Source organism: Chrysemys picta, chromosome 3 (genome assembly GCF_011386835.1).
Source record: "Chrysemys picta bellii isolate R12L10 chromosome 3, ASM1138683v2, whole genome shotgun sequence".
NCBI classification, from domain to species: domain Eukaryota; kingdom Metazoa; phylum Chordata; order Testudines; family Emydidae; genus Chrysemys; species Chrysemys picta.
In genome coordinates this window covers 130,301,501-130,321,238 of record NC_088793.1, presented here as the reverse complement: position 1 = coordinate 130,321,238, position 19,738 = coordinate 130,301,501, and the positions used below count along the sequence as shown (strand labels likewise).

At 40.9% G+C, this 19,738-nt stretch overlaps 1 protein-coding gene across 4 annotated transcripts in view; it reads right to left on the bottom strand.

The window, feature by feature from the left end:
* Positions 1 to 2,459: 2,459 nt before the first annotated feature.
* ABCB10 (ATP binding cassette subfamily B member 10) overlaps positions 2,460 to 19,738 on the bottom strand; it is a 39,616-nt gene continuing 22,337 nt past the window's right edge. For all 4 annotated transcript variants that reach the window (XM_008169739.4, XM_065590502.1, XM_065590503.1 and 1 more), the window contains 9 exons: positions 18,245 to 18,391; positions 16,924 to 17,059; positions 15,836 to 15,931; positions 10,524 to 10,733; positions 9,675 to 9,754; positions 6,909 to 7,089; positions 6,596 to 6,639; positions 4,370 to 4,404; positions 2,460 to 3,528 (listed from right to left, as the gene is read on the bottom strand). In XM_008169739.4, the coding sequence (XP_008167961.1) occupies positions 3,273 to 3,528; positions 4,370 to 4,404; positions 6,596 to 6,639; positions 6,909 to 7,089; positions 9,675 to 9,754; positions 10,524 to 10,733; positions 15,836 to 15,931; positions 16,924 to 17,059; positions 18,245 to 18,391 (1,185 nt within the window). In that variant the 3' untranslated portion in view covers positions 2,460 to 3,272. The remainder of the gene's footprint in view (positions 3,529 to 4,369; positions 4,405 to 6,595; positions 6,640 to 6,908; positions 7,090 to 9,674; positions 9,755 to 10,523; positions 10,734 to 15,835; positions 15,932 to 16,923; positions 17,060 to 18,244; positions 18,392 to 19,738) is intronic.

Below are 19,738 nucleotides of genomic sequence, written 5' to 3'. Positions count from 1 at the left end.
AAAGATTCAATCTCCCTACAAAGCCTCAAAGCTGAAGAATTGTATTGTTGAAGCTTGAACTAGTAGGATTGCAGTGGTATAAAACAAAACTGTGCAGAACATCACTAGCTATGCTGTATTGGCCACATACAGTGTGCCACATCCACATCCAGTACTCCCAGCATGCGCTGCAGGATCTGTGGATTGGGCACCTACCCACAATGAAAATCACAGCTCCCTGCAGCAGGTGCATGGTGGTTTCAAACTGGCTAAATTTTTCAAAAAGGCTTCAGTGACTTAGTTTCAGAGTAGCAGCCGTGTTAGTCTGTATCCGCAAAAAGAACAGGAGTACTTGTGGCACAGTACTTTAGTCTCTAAGGTGCCACAAGTACTCCTGTTCTTTAAGTGACTTAGGAGCCCAAATCCCAATGACTCTCAGGGCTTGTTTATAGGAACACTTAATTCGTGGCAAACTGGGGTGTAAATCTACCCATATTAGCCTGCACCGTACTAGGTGTCCATCTGGACCGTGCCACACTAAAAGTTTTGCAGTGCACTTGAATCTATTCCCATTTCAAAACAGTGTAGGTGATAAGAGTTTCATGGTGTGCTTTAATCTAGGCTGTTTTGAAATGGGAGTAGATTAAAGCACGCAATGGAACTTTTTGTGTGGCAGCAGGGTCCACACAGACACCTAGTGCACAGTTTATGAGTTCATTCTGCACCTTACCTGAGGAATGATTATTCACATGAGTAATGGTTTTTAGGAACAAGCCCATCATTTCAAAGGGTACATAGAGAGAAATAATGAAGTTAAAGCATTCTTTATCAGCATTTTTAGCCTGCAGTGGTTTTTAGAATTGTTTTTAATGTTTCACACAATAGCATATAGCGTTGCCAGCTTTCTAATCACACAAAACTAAACAACCTAAGCCCGCCCCTTCCCTGAAGCCCCACCCCCTGTTCTCAACATTCCCCCACCCTCACTCATTTTCACTGGGCTGGTGCAGAGGGTTGGGGTGTGGGAGGGGGTGAGGACTCTAACTGGGGTTGTGGGTTCCAGGATGGGGCAAAAAATGAGGGGTGCGGGAGGGGGCTCCGGCCTGGAGCAGGGGTGTGGGAGGGGATGAGGGCTCTGGCTGGGGGTGCAGGCTCTGAGGTGGGACTGGGGATGAGGGGTTTGGGGTGCAGGAGGGGGCTCCAGGCTGGGGCAGAGGGATTCGGAGTGCAGGAGGTGGCTGGGGTGCAGGATGGGGTATGGACTCTGGGATGAGGAGTTCAGGATGTGGGAGGGGGCTCTGGGCTGGGGTGCAGGGGGAGGTGAGGGCTCTAGCTTGGGGTGCAGGCTCTGGGATGGGGCCGGGGATGAGGGGTTTGGGGTGCAGGGGGGGCTCCGGGTTTGGGGGAGCTCAGGGCTGGGGCTTACCTCAGGCGGTTCCCAGTCAGGGGTGCAGTGGGGCTAAGGCAGGCTCCCTGCCTGTCCTGGCACCGCGCTCCTAGGCAGGGGGGCCAGGAGGCTCCGCACGCTGCTGTTGCTTGCAGGCACCATCTTCCCCCAGCTCCCACTAGCCGCAGTTCCCAGCAAACGGGAGTGCAGAGCTGGTGCTCAGGGTGGGGGCAGTGCACGGAGCCCCAGGTCTCCCTCCCACCTAGGAGCCAGACCTGCTGGCCACTTCCGGGGCGCAGCACGGTGCCAGGACAGGTACGGACTAGCTTGCCTTAGCCCTGCAGCACCGCTGACTGGACTTTTAAAGGCCCAGTCAGCAGTGCTGACCGGAGCCACCAGGGTCCCTTTTCGACTGGGCATTCCTATCAAAAACTGGATGCCTGGCAACCCTAATTATTGGCATAACTAAGGTAGAGCTTTTCCTTCTAAAACATTCTCAAGCATACATTTTACTGAGGCCTTACCCTGTACTAGGAAATTCACCTGCTGCTTACAATTGTTTTAACCATGCATAGGCTTATGCCAGCATAGACTGCTCTTAAGGTGAGTTGCAAAAGAATTTTGTTTTAAATTGGCTTTGGATTTTTGTTTATTTCTTCACAATGAATAAAAAAAGGTCTGTATTAGAAGAGGGGGAGGGGGTTTGGTTTTTTTTAACTTAAGTATCAGGAACATCAAATTTGGTCCTGCTTGGATTTGCTGGTGCTCTCACATTTTTGTGTACTTCTCCTTAGTTGAAGGGACAAGGGTTTTGCATATTTAACAAGGCATCTTTTCACCAAAGCATTCAGGTAGTCATGGGAGTTAGGGCAGTGTTAAACAACTGACTAAATATTCCCTCCTATCTCAGTTGCTCAACTTCCAGTCTTTTATTGTGATATTGTAATTTCACTAATTTTCTGGTTGCCCCAGAGTCTTCATAGCTAAACAGGACTTGAATTTCTAACCGAGAATAGAAAAAAGTTGCAAATAAAGCTTTGAGCATGATTTATATACCCTTTTCAAGGAGGCAAAAAAGTGCACAAGCCCACTGTTTGTTCCTTTAAAGGTCACCTTTAGAGTGTAATGAAAGTAAAGACCAGAAGAATACAGCAATGAGGAGATGCATGCAAACTTTAGAATTTTCTACTACAAACTAATGTTTAGCAGCAATTCTGCTCCCTTTGCCCTAGCTGTAAAACCTGAAGCTTTCAAGGGTACTACTCCCCATCCAAGCTTCCAAATAATTTAAAATAACTTCGGTTTATAAATAATTATCTACAGTTACTGCAGATGGTGATTATACCCCTCAACTTCCAGTTTTATTTTGAAAGGGAAGAGAAAAAAGCAGCATGTGAAAAAGGAGACTGAAGAGTTTTTGTCATGCCACTACCGTCACACAATTCTGAACTTCAGTCTTTTAAAGCCAAAGTACAGTGATAAGCCCAGAAAACAAAAGGTCCCTGGTACGCAAGAGATGATGGTGGTGAAATTACCAGGTTCTGGATTTCTAATTTCCCTAAAATTAGGAACTTGCTTGAGAATAGAGTTCATTGCTATACAATGCATTAAAATAGAGAAAATGCCATATTGAATCAATTAAGTTACCACAAAGCAGAAGAATCTATACACTTTGAAAACAATTTCAGTGCTGTGGACATTTAAAAAGTTACAATAATTATTAAAAATCTCTGAATAAAAAGTTTAACACATCTAAGTTTCAAAATGATATTTTGTACACTTTGGAAAAAATAGAACATTTACTTTACATAACTAGAAACAAATTATATTCTTTGTAGTTTGTAAGTTTCTATTCCTTATACTTCCTTTCATACATTTTCTTTTAAAAATTCCTTTTCTCTGGATTTTACACATTTAATGCAAAAGTTTTACTATTCTGAAGAAAAGCTTGTTTCTTCATTAGTTTCCTGAAAAGTCCATTTGGATTTGCAAGAAGTTCCTCATGTTTTCCACATTCAATAATTCTGCCTTGGTCAAGAACTGCAACAGAATCAGCATTCTGAATGGTAGACAGACGATGAGCAATAATTAGGACTGTCCTCCCTTCCATAAGCCGATCTAGAGCTTCTTGCACTAGATACTCATTTTCAGCATCCAAAGCACTAATTCAGAAGAAAAGAAAAAATAAGTGTCACTGTTCTCTAAAATCAATATAGCCTGGTCTACACTAGGCTTCTTTCTCTAAGCTCTCCCATCACTGCCTTTCCAACAGGGTAATAATGGTGGAGTTGCTAATGAAGACAAAGCGTTGGCAGCTGCCAGCATTTTAAGTACCGAGTCATGTAGACTCATTGTGAGCAGAATTAGTTGACTTGGTGCTTACAATACTGGCAGCTGCCTGGAGACCTCTCTACACTAGGGGTGAAATTCTGACTCCACCGAAGTCAGTAAAGCTCCCACTGACTTCAGTGGGGCAAGGATTTCATACTACAGCTCTTACATCTGCTACCATTAATGAAGCTGAGCCAGTGGTAGCAATGGTGAGAAATGTTTAGTGAAAAAGTCTAGTGCAGACAGTTCATCCTGAGTATGCATATCACACACACACACACACACACACACCCCTGAAATTTAATACTGAATAACTTACAGTGGATGTGGTGTACTTATACCTATCCACTCAGGACTTACAAACATTAATATTCTCATAAAGTAGAGATACAAAAACCTTTGAGATTATGTAATGTTTTAGTATTCATGTAAATCACAAATATTTCATAGGAGTTGCATTTTATTTAATAAGTAACAAGGTACTGTCTGTTGCACTTAATCTAGTGGCTTTCATCAGAGCATCTTTAAGTATTTTTCCGTTCCATTGATAGGGGAAAAAAGTTAAACGACTTGCCCAAGGTCACACACAGACAGGAACAGAACCTAGATCTCCTGACTCCAAGTCTGCTGCTCTAATTATAGGACATTTGCTAGCTTTACTTTATTCCTTACCTTGTTGCTTCATCTAGAAGAAGAATTTTAGGATTCTGAAGAACAAAGTAAAATTATAATTAAAATCAAAGTTATACAAGACCTGAAGGATACAAATTCTATTTATGTATAAAAAAAAAATCACAAACAGGACTAAAACTACAAGCAAGATTATTTGCTTCATCAGAAGACTTGAATACAACGTGAGACTCAGCAGGTAATAAGTCTAGACAGTAAAAGGATAGAATATAAATAAAAATATCACATCTATCTTTTTTTCAATCTACTACTGTTACTTTAACACCTAAGATCACTAGTACAAAGATTATAAATCTCATCTTTTCAGTTTGTTTACTTTGTGCATTTGGCAGCACTTAAGGGTCGATTTCACTGTTTCCCCTGATTTTAGAGTCCACCTATCGTTTGCTTATAAGCAGTCTCCCTCCTGTAACACATTAACACAACATTTATCTTGCATTTGGGAGGCAGCAACTTCCTAGGTGGCTGGAATGCACCAGGCCACTGAGGATATGTCTACACAGGGGAAAAAAAAGTGGCCGGCCCACTTCGGTTGCAGGGCTGTTTCACTGCCGCATAGGCTACCAGGCTCGGGCTGCCACCCTGCCACCTCACAGGGTCCTAGAGCCCAGGCTCTAGCCTGAGGGCCAGAAGTCTACACAGCAGTGAAACATTCCCACAGCCTGAGCCAGATGTTGGTTTTTCTTTGCTGTGTAGACATACCACTAGAGGCCAAGAACACACACTGGAAATGTAAAAAACCATAGTGTACTGTGGAATTGCCACAGCATGTATTTCCAAGAATTATTCCAAAACCAGACTGAACAAGCAGAAGAGATTTAGTTAAACACAAAAGAAACAATGCAATTTGTATTTCAACACCACATTCTTCCTTCATCTCTCTCTTGGAGAGGGTTGGATGCAGCTCAACTTCCTAAAGCAACACAAGTCTTTAAGAGTAGGTCTATGCTGCAATTAAAAACCCATGGCTGGCCTGTGCCTATGTGCAGCGCTCAATCTGCGGGACTGTGTAATTGCAGTGTAGACGTTCTGGCGTGGGCTGGAGCCCGGGGTCTAGAACCTTGCGAGTATCCCAGAACTCTGGCTTCACCCCATATAGGAACATCTACATCACCACAACTAGACTGCTGCGCAGCCCCGAGCCTCGGGAGCCCGAGTCAGCTGGCACAGTCCAGCCACGGATGTCTAATTGCAGTGCAGACATATCCTAATGAACACAGTATCAGAGGGGTAGCCGTGTTAGTCTGGATCTGTAAAAAGCAACAAAGAGTCCTGTGGCACCTTTAAGACTAACAGATGTATTGGAGCATAAGCTTTCGTGGGTGAATGCCCACTTCGTCGGATGCATGTAATGGCCATCCGACGAAATGGGCATTCACCCACGAAAGTTTATGCTCCAATACATCTGTTAGTCTTAAAGGTGCCACAGGACTCTCTGTTGCTAAGGAACACCATTTGCAATCATCTAAAGTGCTAAAAACAAAGTCAACACCAAACAGACCATGTTAAGATGGAATCTATTAGTGTGCATTACTAAGGGTGATGAGGGTCCACTGGTGTTGAAATCTATGAAAAGTAATTTATAGATTCTAGGCATTAAAATAAAGGCCCCCTTCCTCTGGTCAACAATCACAGGCTGAAAAAAGATTATCTTCAGAAGACTGTCAAATCACCCCAAACCTCACTCTCCTTCAAAAAGGCATGGAGTTTCTATTCTTAACGACATCCAGGGGTTCCCCCAAAAGACATGGGGGAGCCATTGGTTTGTATTCTACAGAAACTTCAACAAACCAAGGTTTTTATCCGAAGTGCCCTGCAAGCTATAATTAGCAACACCATGAATCTGGCTGGAAACCAAGTTGTGCAAGGACGTTGACACCATATTCAAAGTGGAAATCATTCCTTATCTTGAGCAAGGCTTATTAAGTGAACCATTCTATCTTGGCCTACGGTCTTCCTTACAGAGTGGCTCTAGTCAGAGCCTAACCACAGGAAAAAGAATGCATCAGGCATAATAGAAATTAAAGGGTGGTAAAACTTGAAATAAATATGTTGCCTTAACCATCTCTCTTCCTCTTCCAACTCCCTCATCAATATACAGAACTTTGAATATTTCAAAAGATATTCACTCCCCACAAGGAAAGACTCATCCCCTCTTTTTCCTCCTTGAAATTAAATAAAGAATAGCTACCTGTTTTTTAAGCTTACCTTGAGCAGTGCTCGAGCAATTGCAATTCGTTGTTTCTGCCCACCTAAGAAAAAAGTTTTATTAAATTAAACTGAAAGGTAAAATAGAAGAGGTTCTGATTGTAATTAAAGATCTAAACTGACTGTAACTAGACATGAACTGATCTCTGCTAGTTACTGAAATGGATTTTATGTTGGGGGAAGAAGGGATTAAGTGCTTAGGACAACAGTACTCCAACAAAAGCTACTGATTGATAAAGCAAGCTGGATAAAGCCTTTTTTTTGTTCTACTGGGTCAATATCTTTTTTTTTTTTAAATATGTCAGAGGTATACCTGAAAGGAGAATGCCTTTTTCTCCAACTAAAGTGTGGAATCCTTCTGGAAAGTCTCTGATGAAACTGGCAGCATTAGCTATTTCAGCAACTTTCTGGATTTCTTCAACAGTTACCATAGAAGGGTCCTCAGCACCATAGGCAATATTTTCAGCAATAGAACAGGAAAACAGAACTGGTTCCTGATAAATGCAAAAACATGGCTCATATGGTATCTCTATAGTACATATGTTTTCTTAGTAAATCTTGAGTAAAATAAGTCCCTTTTAAAGGATCAAATAGATGACAGAGTTTTAAGATTTATTGTACACTCTAATGTTTTTGGGTTAACGAATAATGCCCCAATTATTTTAACATGGAGGTCAGAAGTCAAAGGTAAGTCCATATTAAAAAAATTGAGGAAAACTTTTCAAATGACACTTTACATAGCCTTGAACTCCTTCTGAAATATTAGGAGTCAATGGTCATCTGTTCATTCAGAAAACACAAGTTTCTAGGATACGAGGTATATATCATTCTTCGCTGCATCTACAGGTCATCTCTTCTTATTAAGGCTACGTACATTGTGTGCTTTGTGTACTGAAACAGCAAAAAAGTGTAAACACAGGAAATAGAAGGCAAGTCAAATGATGTACAATGAGAAGGTGTTCAGGACAAGATAAGACTGCTCTTTGTATGAAACAGAAAAGTTTCGTATTGTAACTTTTATTATTGGTAACTCAAAACTGGACAAAGTGAGATTTTTAAAATCAAGAAAAACTAAATGTTGACACGCCTACAAGGAAAAAGAGATTCTTCCTACATGAAGGATATTCGGTGGTACTGTCTTGCAATACAGATGATGTTTTGGAATGTGAAGTACATTTGGATTAGAAAAATAACTGGACTGTGATACCCCAGTTAGCTAGCCAGCCAGTCATGTTATGAAGACTTTCTGTAAAAAGACTACCTACTTTCAAACTGTTTGGGTGGCTCCTCTTTAAGGGACAATTGAATGTGTACTTTCTGCACCTTTAGAAAAGTAAGTGCCAACAGTGTCATATTAGCATGCCTTCATAATGGAAATAATTATGTAAGCAAGGATGCAAAAGGATTAGACAATAGAAGGTAAGTTTTCAAAGCAGCATGTAAGCACAGGATTGTGTAACTTTGATTAATATCAATGGGAGTCATGGAGCTAAGCAGTCATGCATATCTGCAGCGTTAGCCTCTGGAGGTCCTTTCTTGACTATTTATTCGTAAGAAAGTCCCACAAAAATCAAGCAACTTATGTTCTAAGTTGTGAACCATGTACTTTCCAGTCCTCTACACCAGTGTTTCTCAATGACCAGTCCGTGGATCAGCGTTGGTCCCCGAAATCTCCCTGACACAGTTTAGGAAGGCAGCAAGTCGGTCCTTGGTATCAAAAAGGTTGAGAAACACTGCCCTACACAAGAGGTATTTTACCAGCGATCGCTATCTTTCAGGAGCTACTTAACTAACCTACACAATCAGACACTTGCAGACCACGGAACAAGCAGTTTGGGACTAATTGAGAATTTACCATTTTAGAATATAGTATAACACAACAGTGACTAATTAATGCGTATAAGGGCAAGAGGGAGTTTCTCCCTTTTTGTGAAAAAACAAGACAAGTGGCTTGTCTACATTACAGACCATTATCGGTATAACTACGTCACTCAAAGGTGTGAAAAAATCCACCCCCCTGAACGAAATAGTTATGCCAACCTAACCTCCTGTGTAGACACCGCTATGTCGGTGGGAGAGCTTCTCCCATCAACATAGCTACTGCCTCCCAGGGAGGTGGATTAACTACGCCGACAGAAGAGTTCTCGCCCATCAGCATAGAGCGGTGTGGGCACCTGCGGCCCGCATACGGCCCATCAGGGTAATCCGATTGTGGGCCGTGAGACATTTTGCTGACGTTGACCGTCCGCAGGCACGGCCCCCCGCAGCTCCCAGTGGCTGCTGTTCACCGTTCCCGGCCAATGGGAGCTACGGGAAGCGGTGGACCGCTGCCACTTCCCAGTGTCCGGGAACGGCAATCCGTGGCCACTGGGAGCTGCGGGGGGCCATGCTTGCGCGCGGTCAACGTCAGCAAAATGTCTCTTAGCCCACAATCAGATTACCCTGATGGGCCACATGCGGCCTGCAGTTTGCCTACCACTGGCATAGAGTGTCTTCATTAAAGCACTAGAGCTGTGCCGTTGCAGCATTTTAAGCGTAGTTGCCCGTAGTGTACGGCAAACCAGGGTGTGAATCTACAGTGCAGTACAAAATTTTAGTATGAGGTAGCAGGGTCCACATGACTAGTTAGTGCATGGCAAGTTAGTGTGCTGTAGAGTCTCACCCCAGTTTGCTGCACACTAAGTGTCCATGTCAACAAGTCCTTAACAGTACAAAATTAGAAAGTGAGACAGTAGTAACTGATTACAGATTTCTTCCTTCACGTAGAAATTCCCCTCTTCCTTAGATTCATAGATTCTAGGACTGGAAGGTCATCGAGTCCAGTCCCCTGCCCTCATGGCAGGACCAAATATTGTCTAGACCATCCCTGATAGACTTTTATCTAACCTACTCTTAAATATCTCCAGAGATGGAGATTCCACAACCTCCCTAGGCAATTTATTCCAGTGTTTAACCACCCTGACAGTTAGGAACTTTTTCCTAATGTCCAACCTAAACCTCCCTTGCTGCAGTTTAAGCCCATTGCTTCTTGTTCTAGCCTTAGAGGCTAAGGTAAACAAGTTTTCTCCCTCCTCCTTACCTGACTCACTGTTCCAATTTTAGTCCTGAACCAGAGTGGATTCAATTGACGGATATCAACGCCATCAACGGTGATAGTACCTTAATTTAAGAAACATTAAGTTATACAGGATATAAGATACTGACAAAAGGCAGAAAGCAGTGGAGGAAAATACTCAGTTTTCAGGTGTTCATAAGAGATGTGCTCTCTCTCAGTCCTACAAAGGTGGTGTACTTCATGGATCATTTATTTATGCTGTCCTTTTTCAGGCACTCTACAGTGCTCATTTAAACATGTGAGGCAAGATCACGCCTCAGTCTGTCAGGTGCAAGAAAGTAGAGATGTGGAGGGGGTGAAGGAGAAAAGTGTCCATAGAATCTCCTTGGGTGCAGGGGCCAAGTATAGTGGGGTTGTCCTTGGCTTCTGAGTGCACAGGCTGACGCAGGCTAGTACCGCTGGCAGTGCTAGTCTCTCCCCAGTTGGTGGGGAGGAAGCAGGGCCATGCCACACACAGAGTTTTCCTTATTTTAACTGCTGGGGCCCATTCTTCCCCCTCTCTGAGGCAATGACTGGCAGGTTACTCCACAGATTGCTTTTTAATATCACATCAGTTTTGCCCCATGTCGCAGTGACCGTGGGACATGGGGAACAGAACAGGAGAGGACTCTACAGAACTGCTGCATCAAGCACCCAGCAATGTGAGGCACGCTCTCCCGTAAAGAGGAAAGTGTTGCTTCTGCATAGCTTTCAGGCTGGGACCTCAACTCAGAACCCTTCCATTACACCTCCACTGGTTGTTCAGAAAAGTGTTTTCTTAGATGCAGAATATCAGTTATTTCCAATGGCAGTCACAGTAACATATAAACGTACCTGAGATGGGATCATACAGCCTCAACAGAAGAGATACAATGGTTGATTTGCCTGAGCCACTTGGGCCAACCAGTGCCATAACAGAGCCAGCTGGAATGGAAAGGCTGAAGTCTTGGAAAAGTGATATTTCTGGACGTGTTGGATATGCAAAGTGGATCTCTTTGAATTCCAAAGCACCTTTGAACATGTCTTTGTTTAATACAATTCCATCTGAATGATGAAGAATTAAAATACAGAAGAAGCTGAATGACAAAAATATATCAAAACCTCCACAATGGCAGTTCAGCCTTCCATAAAACCTGCTGGCTACTACAGAGGCACCCAACATTTGCTAAACCACAGATCACATTACCAATTTACCAGGTACTTGAGTGCTGCATCTGTTATACAAAACTGTAGTGGATCCCCCACCATTTTTAACATGTAACACATGGAGACTAAACCTCCCAGCGTACAATACTGCACCTTTACCAACAAGAGTAGTTTAATCTCCATTGGCTATTCAATGCTTAGCTTCTCAGCCAAGCTGTCACTGGAACAAATCTGCTTCCAGATTGAATTCAAACAAGTCACTAATGGCCATTTTCAGATTTTTAACATAAAAAAGAATGGTTGATGGAATTAACTGAAGTCGAAGGCAGAACAATATTCAACACAGACCAATCAATACAGTGTCCTTTAGCAACAGCTCAGTAAAAACTGAAAGTCTTCAGTTTGTGAAATACCAGAACAAGCTATTGTGAGTGAATGAAATTTTTTCTTTGACCACTTTTTTCTTTTTTTGAAACAGCATAAAGCTTGTAAATATCTAGGACTTAAAGGATCACAATCAGTTCAGGCTCCGGTAAATCCTACAAAGTATGTATAGAGTACACAAACTTTAAAAACAAAAAAAAAAACAAAAAAAACCAACAAAAAACCCGTATGTTATGCAAGTTCACTGTTTGAGGATAGGAAATCAAGAGGGAGGCTGCAATAGGTGCAGTGAAAGTAATTTAGTACATTTGGGCCCTACCAAATTCACATCCATTAAAAACGAATCACGGACCGTGAAATCTGGTCTCCCTCTGTTAAATTTGTTTTTTTATGTGCTCTTTGCCTATACTATACAGATTTCTTGGGAGAGAACAGCGTTTCTCAAGTTGGGAGTCCTGACCCAAAAGTGAGTTGCAGGGGGGTTGCAAGGTTATTTAAGGGGGGTTGTGGTATTTCCACCCTTACTTCTGTGCTGCTGCCTTCAGAGCTGGGCAGTCGGAGAGCGGCAGCTGCTGAGCAAGGGTCCAGCTCTGAAGGCAGCAGTGCAGAAGTAAGGGTGGAAATACCACAACCCTTACTGGCAGTAGTATACCAGGCCATCCTTACTTCTGCGCTGCTACTGGCGGTGTCTCTGCTGTCAGAGCTGGGTTCCCAGCCAGTGGCCGCCACTTTCCGGCCATCCAGCTTTGAAGACAGCATCGCAACCAGCAGCAACGCAGAAATAAAGGTAGCAGTACCAGAACCCCCTCTACAATAGCCTTGTGACCCCCCGACAATTCCTTTTTGGGTCAGGACCCCCAATTTGAGAAATGCTGGTCTTCCCCATGAAATCTGTATAGTGTAGGCTAAAAGCACATAAAAGACCAGATTTCATGAAGGGAGACCAGATTTCATGATCCGTGACACATTTTTCATGGACATGAATTTGGTAGGGCCCTACCTATGACCGTGAAATTGACCAAAATGGACCATGAATTTAGTAAAGCCCTAGGTATAACAGATAATCATATTATCCAAAGGATAATTTAGTGCAATCAGGGTATTAATTTATTCACTTTAATAAACTGGTAAGCAGGTAGATAGACAATAGGCATGGGTGAGTATAGTAATAAGTGATCATCTGTAGCAAGTTTAACTATATTTGTAATGCTTCTTTGTTTCACTTTCCATTCCCCTCAGCTTTCCTCCTCTTTCCCAGTCTCTTATCTTCATTTACGTCAACTGTAGTTGCTCTGTCAATAGCTGCTGCATGTGGATTCAAACTGCTTCTCCGACATTAAACCATGGAGGTACTAAATGTTAAGTTGCGTGATAAATATGTAAATTCATTAAGTGTTCATTTAAAGATGCATTTGCTCAATAGCAATTTAACAACGCTAAGTTATTTGGTACAATTGTTACTGTATCAGTAAACTCTCTTTGATTCCAGTTAATCTGGAATGCCTGCCATGAACTGCACTGTAATGCTTCAATGGTACAGGAAGTCTGATGTAGCAAGTCCTTCCTTTATATTTCCCCATATATTAATGTAAAAAAAAAAAAATCAAAGCTATACACAGAATTTTATTTTTCCTCTTTGGATTCTGAAGACACGTAGAAAAACAGTCTAACTAGGATACTGAGATATTGTCAGGGGAAAAAAATGGAGTAAGTGAAGGTCAGAACCATGCAGAAGAGTGAGCAGATGTTTTGTTTGAGTGTGGGCAACAAAGCTGTTTTGCCTTTACTGTGTGCTTAGTTCTGAAATCACCTCCATATTTAATCCTTGAGGCAGAGACCTATAGTCTTCTCTACGAATTTGTTTCATGCTGAAAGGAAATTAAAAACCTCTATCTTAATTTGGAAAAGTTACCTCCAGTTTGTAATGTGCTGAAGTCTGAGACTGCTGGAGGAGGTTACATTAGCTAATTGTTGGTTACCTGTAAGACAAACATTTTCTGCTCCAAATCTTAACCCCAGCTCATCAGATTTAATACTCATTTCCACTTATATAAAAGAGCATTTACATCTTCAAAAGCATCATTCAGACCAATTTTCATAACACTCCTTTCAAATACATAAGAGTCATCCCCATTTTACAGATCTGGAAACAGATGCAAAGAGGTTAAAGACGACATAGTGAATTAGCATCAGAGCCAGGATTAGAACTCTTAGCTCTTCTAGCCAAAGAAGCAGAAACGGAACAATTGATACAAAATTAAAAACATACAATAAGATGCAAAACCTATTCTTTATAGCCAGAGCCCACTCAAAACACTTCTACTTGGTCTGCTGCCATATTCTCCCCTCCCACTCTGATAGCTGCATTTGTAAAGAATTTCTGATGACAATGTAAATCTCGAGACCAAAACTAGAGTGTTTTTCTCACGTGTCACTTGAACTCCAAGATAAAAATACTGCTTTATGATATTTGTTATCTACATACCTGGTGCCAAAAGTGATACATGATTTTTGTTCAGTGGGATCTAACTGATCAAGTCCAAATAACAGTTTCTGTCTTTATGATAACCTCACTGAACTAATTAAACGCAGATTAGAATTAAGTACACATTGATCAGTGGTGTTTATCCAAAAATTCTTCAATGGGTTTAACCACTGAATGACCCTTGCTGGCTTCAAACTGGTGATAATGACTAAAGAAAGCAGCAATACATTTCAGGTGCTGCTGGCAACAAACCTTTATTACAACATCAAGGACCAAATGTCACTCAGATTTGTAGATGGATTTTGCACATCTACCTTTTTTGAGAGTTTTTTTTAAATATCTGTATCCCTCAGATTTATAAAGAGAAAAATATAACACCTATAGGAGAAAACGTAGATAGTAAACTAAACATGTGAAAACTATATTAATCTATATACTTGTTATATCCACATCACTAGGTTATTAAATTTGTGTAATATTTATAACAGCATAAATCAATGAGCTATTCTTAACCTGATCAATGTGAACATTTGTCTGTAATAAGTTAGAGATTTGCCTCATTAAGAGAGAAGCATTTGTACCATTTTGAGTCCTTTCTTCACCCTTCTAGTCCCTTATCTAATCAGCAATTAAAGACAGAAATGTGTTATCTTCTTTAGCACAAATACTGAACATTAAGAAGTGCAATCCTGACCAAAACCCCCTTCTCTTCCTCCATCCTCATACTGTAAAGATGGCCTAATATGAAATATATCAACATTAGAGTAATATGCTGAGTAATACGTTTTGTGTCTAAAGAACTAGAACCAGGCCAGGTAATAAACTCATTAGTTCACCCTGAATGAAGAACTGTTGAATTCAGATTCTGTGTTTATAATTTCTATGAAAAATCTCTTTAATCAATAAAATATTGTTGCAAAGAACGTAGATGTGATGCTGGCAGACCGAGTGCCAGCTCATGCTAAGGACCCTAGGCCTCAACTAAACACTGGCAAATCCATAAGCTGGATCCAGTCTGGCTCACTTGGCATGTTAGTATTCTTAAAATAGGTATCAGGTTTATGAAACTGTATTCAGACTTTATGAAATGCTTGTAAGTTGCTGCATGCAGTCATCTCACTTATATACATATCCCATGTTACAAGGTAATATTTAAGTGTATGCTTGGAAACTGTAAACCCCTACAATCAGGAGAAAAACATTTCCAAGTGTGAAATACTAGTTTACCACAGGAGGTGTTATCTCCTGCCCAACCAAAGAAGGCCCATAGATACCAGACAAATGTTGTGGAATATCAGAGGACAAAATAAAACTTTGTTGATTGCTCCCCCTATACCCATGAAGAGGAGACGTGCATGGGAACTCTGGGGTAAGGGAATAGAAATTCCTGACAGGAAGAAACTGCATCTCTGTGCTTCTTGGACTTGGAGAGGGCAAGATTTCGAAGCATGAGCAAGGGATCCCCAGTGCTTAGCCTAGGTTAACCCTAGAGAATTTATAGAGTATGCATATTACAGCAGCTTCTATTATCTTTTGGAGCCTAAGACTGAAAGTAATTTGTGTGTGTATGTTTACTTGCTTTAACCTTCTAAATAACTCTCACTTTTTCATAGTTAATAAATGCTTAATTTATTATAGGATTGGCTACAAATATAGTCTTTGGTGTAGGATCTAAAGTGCAATTGATCTGAGGTAAGTGACTGGTCCTTTTGGACTTGGAGTTACCTGAATATTATTGTGATTTTTGGTATAAGGGACCATCTATCACAACGGCAAGATTACCTGGGAGGCAATATAGTTCGGAGTACCCAAGGAGGCTGAGACACTCCATGGTAAGGCTGTTGTTGTGCACAGCTCACACTAGATACTTGGTTGGTGAAGTGTAAATACAGAACTCACAACCAAATCAAGGTGTGTGCCCTGCTTCTTAACAGTCTGCCGTTAGGTTGATACTTTTGCTGAGCCGCTCCAGATAACTTGACAGCAGCCAAGGAAGATTTCCATTGAATCAAGCTTCTTTATGAGAATTTTAAAGCTGGTGTTAATTTTAAGTAATACCAACCTGTTGTCAAATGCCTGTAACCAGTCAGAGACAACACTAATGCAAAATGGTAAAGAAACAGGAACCCACCATTAAATGGAAGCTCTGGCTTTCTTTCAATAAGTTCCCACAGACGTCCTCCAGCTCCTAATCCTTTCATAAGCTCAGAATAGAAAGAGCTCAAACCTAAAACAAACAAACAACGTTATGCATCACACAAGAACATGGAAGACATTAGAAAAAATAACCTGGTTTTAGCATCCATGAGCAAAATTCTGAGTATCATGGAAAAAATGGAGACGGGTTTAGTAAAGGGGCCCAGTGAAAAATAAAGTGTATAAGTTGACCTCACTGCCCTTCCAGAAACACTGAGCCAATGTCGGTTTTCAAACTAACAAGGTACAATAATGTATCAGAAGCAACAGACTCACTTTAAAAACAACTCTTCCAAGTAGTTGACAAGCTAGCTATTTGAAATACCTTATCTTCATTTTTGCCTGTGTGCAGTAGTGATGATTGTTCCCTAAAGAGGAGCAGTTAGTCTCTGGGTCAGCAGATTACAGTTTCTGATCTTCACTGACAGGGGAAGAGGAGCAAAGCAGGAAAGAGAAGAGATGTCCTTTTCTGCCTTTGCACTAGAAGGCAATCCCCTACAATAGTCTTCTGCTGGCACTTAAAGATCCAATGCAGCTTTAGACAATTATCCATGTGGAATTACAGCTAATTCCTACAGGTCTTCCTTTGTAAAATAATTTCTCTGAACAGAGACCAAGACATTTTATTCCAAATAAAACCTTAATATTTGTTTAAATTATAAACACCATAATTGGCTACACAAAGAACATCATCAAGAAAAGTTAGCATTATAAACCAGACACTGAAGAAATGCACCTTGAAAAATTTAACCATTGCATTCTCTTGGGAAAGCTTTAAACTAACGATTTGGTCTTAATGAGTCAAAAGCCATTAATACTGATTGATTCATACTCACTGGAAAAATACTTGTGAATCTTCTCAGAAAGACTATTCTGTACTGATAAGCTATTGGTTAACTGAAGACATTCAAAGAATTACAAAACACTTGAGGTTTTTGTTTTGTTTTTAAAACCAATGTTTTCCCTTACTTAAAAATAATTCCTTTATCTTATGTTTTACATTGTGTATTTCACATTCCATACCTCCAATGCTAACTCCAACCCAGAATGCATACATCAAGAAGGAAGAGAGTTCACCAACAGTCATGTGGGCACTACCCATCAGTAATCCTCCTTTGTACAGAACAGAAAGGACAATCATGTTCCCAGAAAGCCCAGTCTGGGAAAGAAAAAAAAAAAAAAAAAAAAAAAAAAAACAGTGAAGAAAAACTGGATCTTCCCTTATAAATTCAATTTCATCTTCTAAAATGCTCTTTTAAAGCTTTTGGGTTTTTTTTTTTAAAAGAATATTCTCCATAGTTAGTGTAATTTTAAGATTCTATGGGACTAAATTTTGCTCGCGTTTAGTTTCCTAACTTTCTTTGTTTCGTTTCTTAGAATGCAAATAATCAGTCTGGTGATCCAGACGCCATGTAAAATGCTACTGTGCAGGGGTTTGGAATGCAGGCACTTGAAGATCAGTCTTTCACTCTCCAGGCTGGAAAGGACAGCTTTGCATCATTCCCAACTGATCTCTCCCCCCACCCAGGAACAGCTGTGATGGGCTTAGAAGAAATTGTGCTCCACCTTCAACAATTATTAGATACAAAATGGCCTAACCCTGGCGAACCCCAAAATAAGGCTCTCTCCTCTCTCCCCTCTAGTAAAAAAAATTAAAAATAAAAATCATACAATGGGCCAATTCAATCCTGTGGACCACCACATTTTGCAGATAAAACTCATGGCACAGGGCCCATGGCAGCAGAAAGTCTATCCAGATGGACTTTGTTAGGACACAAGCACCTAGATCTCTACTGGGAGGCACAATGACCGGTGCTAGCTTAGGAATTGGCCCATGGCTAGGACAACCCTGGGACGAGCTAATTCAGGGCATCACCCACACAATTCTGGCAGGTGTCTGGCAGGACACCTATGGAACCCCAATCCACAATTCAGAACAGGGTTTTGCTTAGGGTACCACAGAAGGAGGGTGGGAGCATATGCATCACCTGTCCTACCCAAAGGTGAAACTCCTGTGAGACAGTGGTCTCTGCTGGTGCAGGGAGGTGTAAACTATGAATGTGAATTAAGCCTCATGACTTTGCAAATGCAGTAGAATTTGGTATTCAGCTCCCTACTTCACCAAATGATATGAAGAGGAAAAGAACTGGGAAAACTAATTCTTCTAGTACCTGTATAGGAATCCAATTTAAGGTTAAGTGTGTGTGTGTGTGTGAGTGTGTGTGTGAGTGTGTGTGTGAGTGTGAGTGTGAGAGAGAGAGAGAGAGAGAGAGAGATTAAAGAATCACAGATTTCCAGGACTTGATCAGATTCTGTGGATTCTTCGCTACCATAATATACTTACTGCACCAAAGAAGCCTGCCCGAGCTAATGCCTCTCTTTTAGCTAATTGCAGCACGTAATCAACTTTGCTTGTATACTTCTCCATTTCGGTCATCTCCTGCCCAAAAGCTCGAACAGTTCTTATGTTTCCGATACGTTCTTCAGCTAACTATATTAAAGCAAAAAAACAAAACATATACAGATACTCATGGTAGGCTCACATTCTGGAATGCCTGAAAGTAAAATCAGTACAAACTATCCTAGTCTCTCAATACCACTGAAAATGTCACCCTCCTCTCACTTCTGTTTTTTAATTCTATTAAGCTGGAAACAGTAACTATGTCAAGGTAGTTTGAAAAAAGAGTTTCAAAACTGGTTTAGCTTGAGTATTAGTATGAGAGGATTGTGCCAAGTGATTAGAAAAAGGAGTTTAAACATCTTAATTTAGAGAAAACAAGCCACCCAAGAAAGGAGTGAACATTAAAAAGGATTATTTATCATTATTTGTAATTGTGACAAGAATGAGGATAAAAGGAACAATTAAAAAGGACCTGTCATAAGAGTAAAATGTTTACAAGCAGCATGGAGACTATTTAAAAACACACCATTTAATAGAGGTTCAGACTAAATGTATACCCCAAATAAAAATAAGACGGCAGGAGGATCAAAAGAATGCCACCATGGCTAAACCACAGCATAAGGGAGGCCATTTGGGGTAAAAAGACATCCTTTAAAATTTGGAAGTCAAATCCTAATGAGGAAAATAAGGAGCACAAACTCTGGCAAGTAAAAGTATAAGGCAGACCAAAAAAGAATTTGAGAAGCAACTTGCTAAAGGTAAAAAAAAAAAAAAAAAAAAAATTACTATTAGTTTTTGGAAGTGTATCAGAAGCAGAAAGCCTGCTAACAAGGCAGCAGAGCCACTATATGACAAAGATGTTAAACGAGCATTCCAGGAAGACAACCATGGCAGAAAAGCTAAATGAATTCTTTGCATCAGTCTTTACTGCAGAGATATGTGGGGGGGAGGGGACCCCACATCAGTACTATTCTTTTTGGATGACAAATCTGAAGTACTGTCCCAAATTGATGTGTCAACTGTAATGTCAATTTTTCAAAAAGGCTCCAGACGTGATCCTGGCAATTATAGACCAAAGAGCCTTCAGTACCAGGCAAATTGGTAGAAACTGTACTAACGAACAGAACCAGACACACAGATAAACACAGTTTGTTGGGGAAGAGTCAACAGGGCTCTTCTAGAGGGAAGTCATGCCTCAACAATCTATTAAGAATTATTTGAGCTGTCAACAAGCATGTGGATAAGGGTGTGATCCAGTAGATTGACAAGCTCATAGGCTCCACAGGCTCATAAGGAAACTAAGTAGCCATAGGATAAGAGAGAAGGTCATCTCATAGATCAGTAACTGATTAAAGGATAAGAAACAAAGTATAGGAATAAATGGTCAGTTTTCACAATGGGAAGAAGTGAACAATAGGGTCCCCCAATGATCCGTAC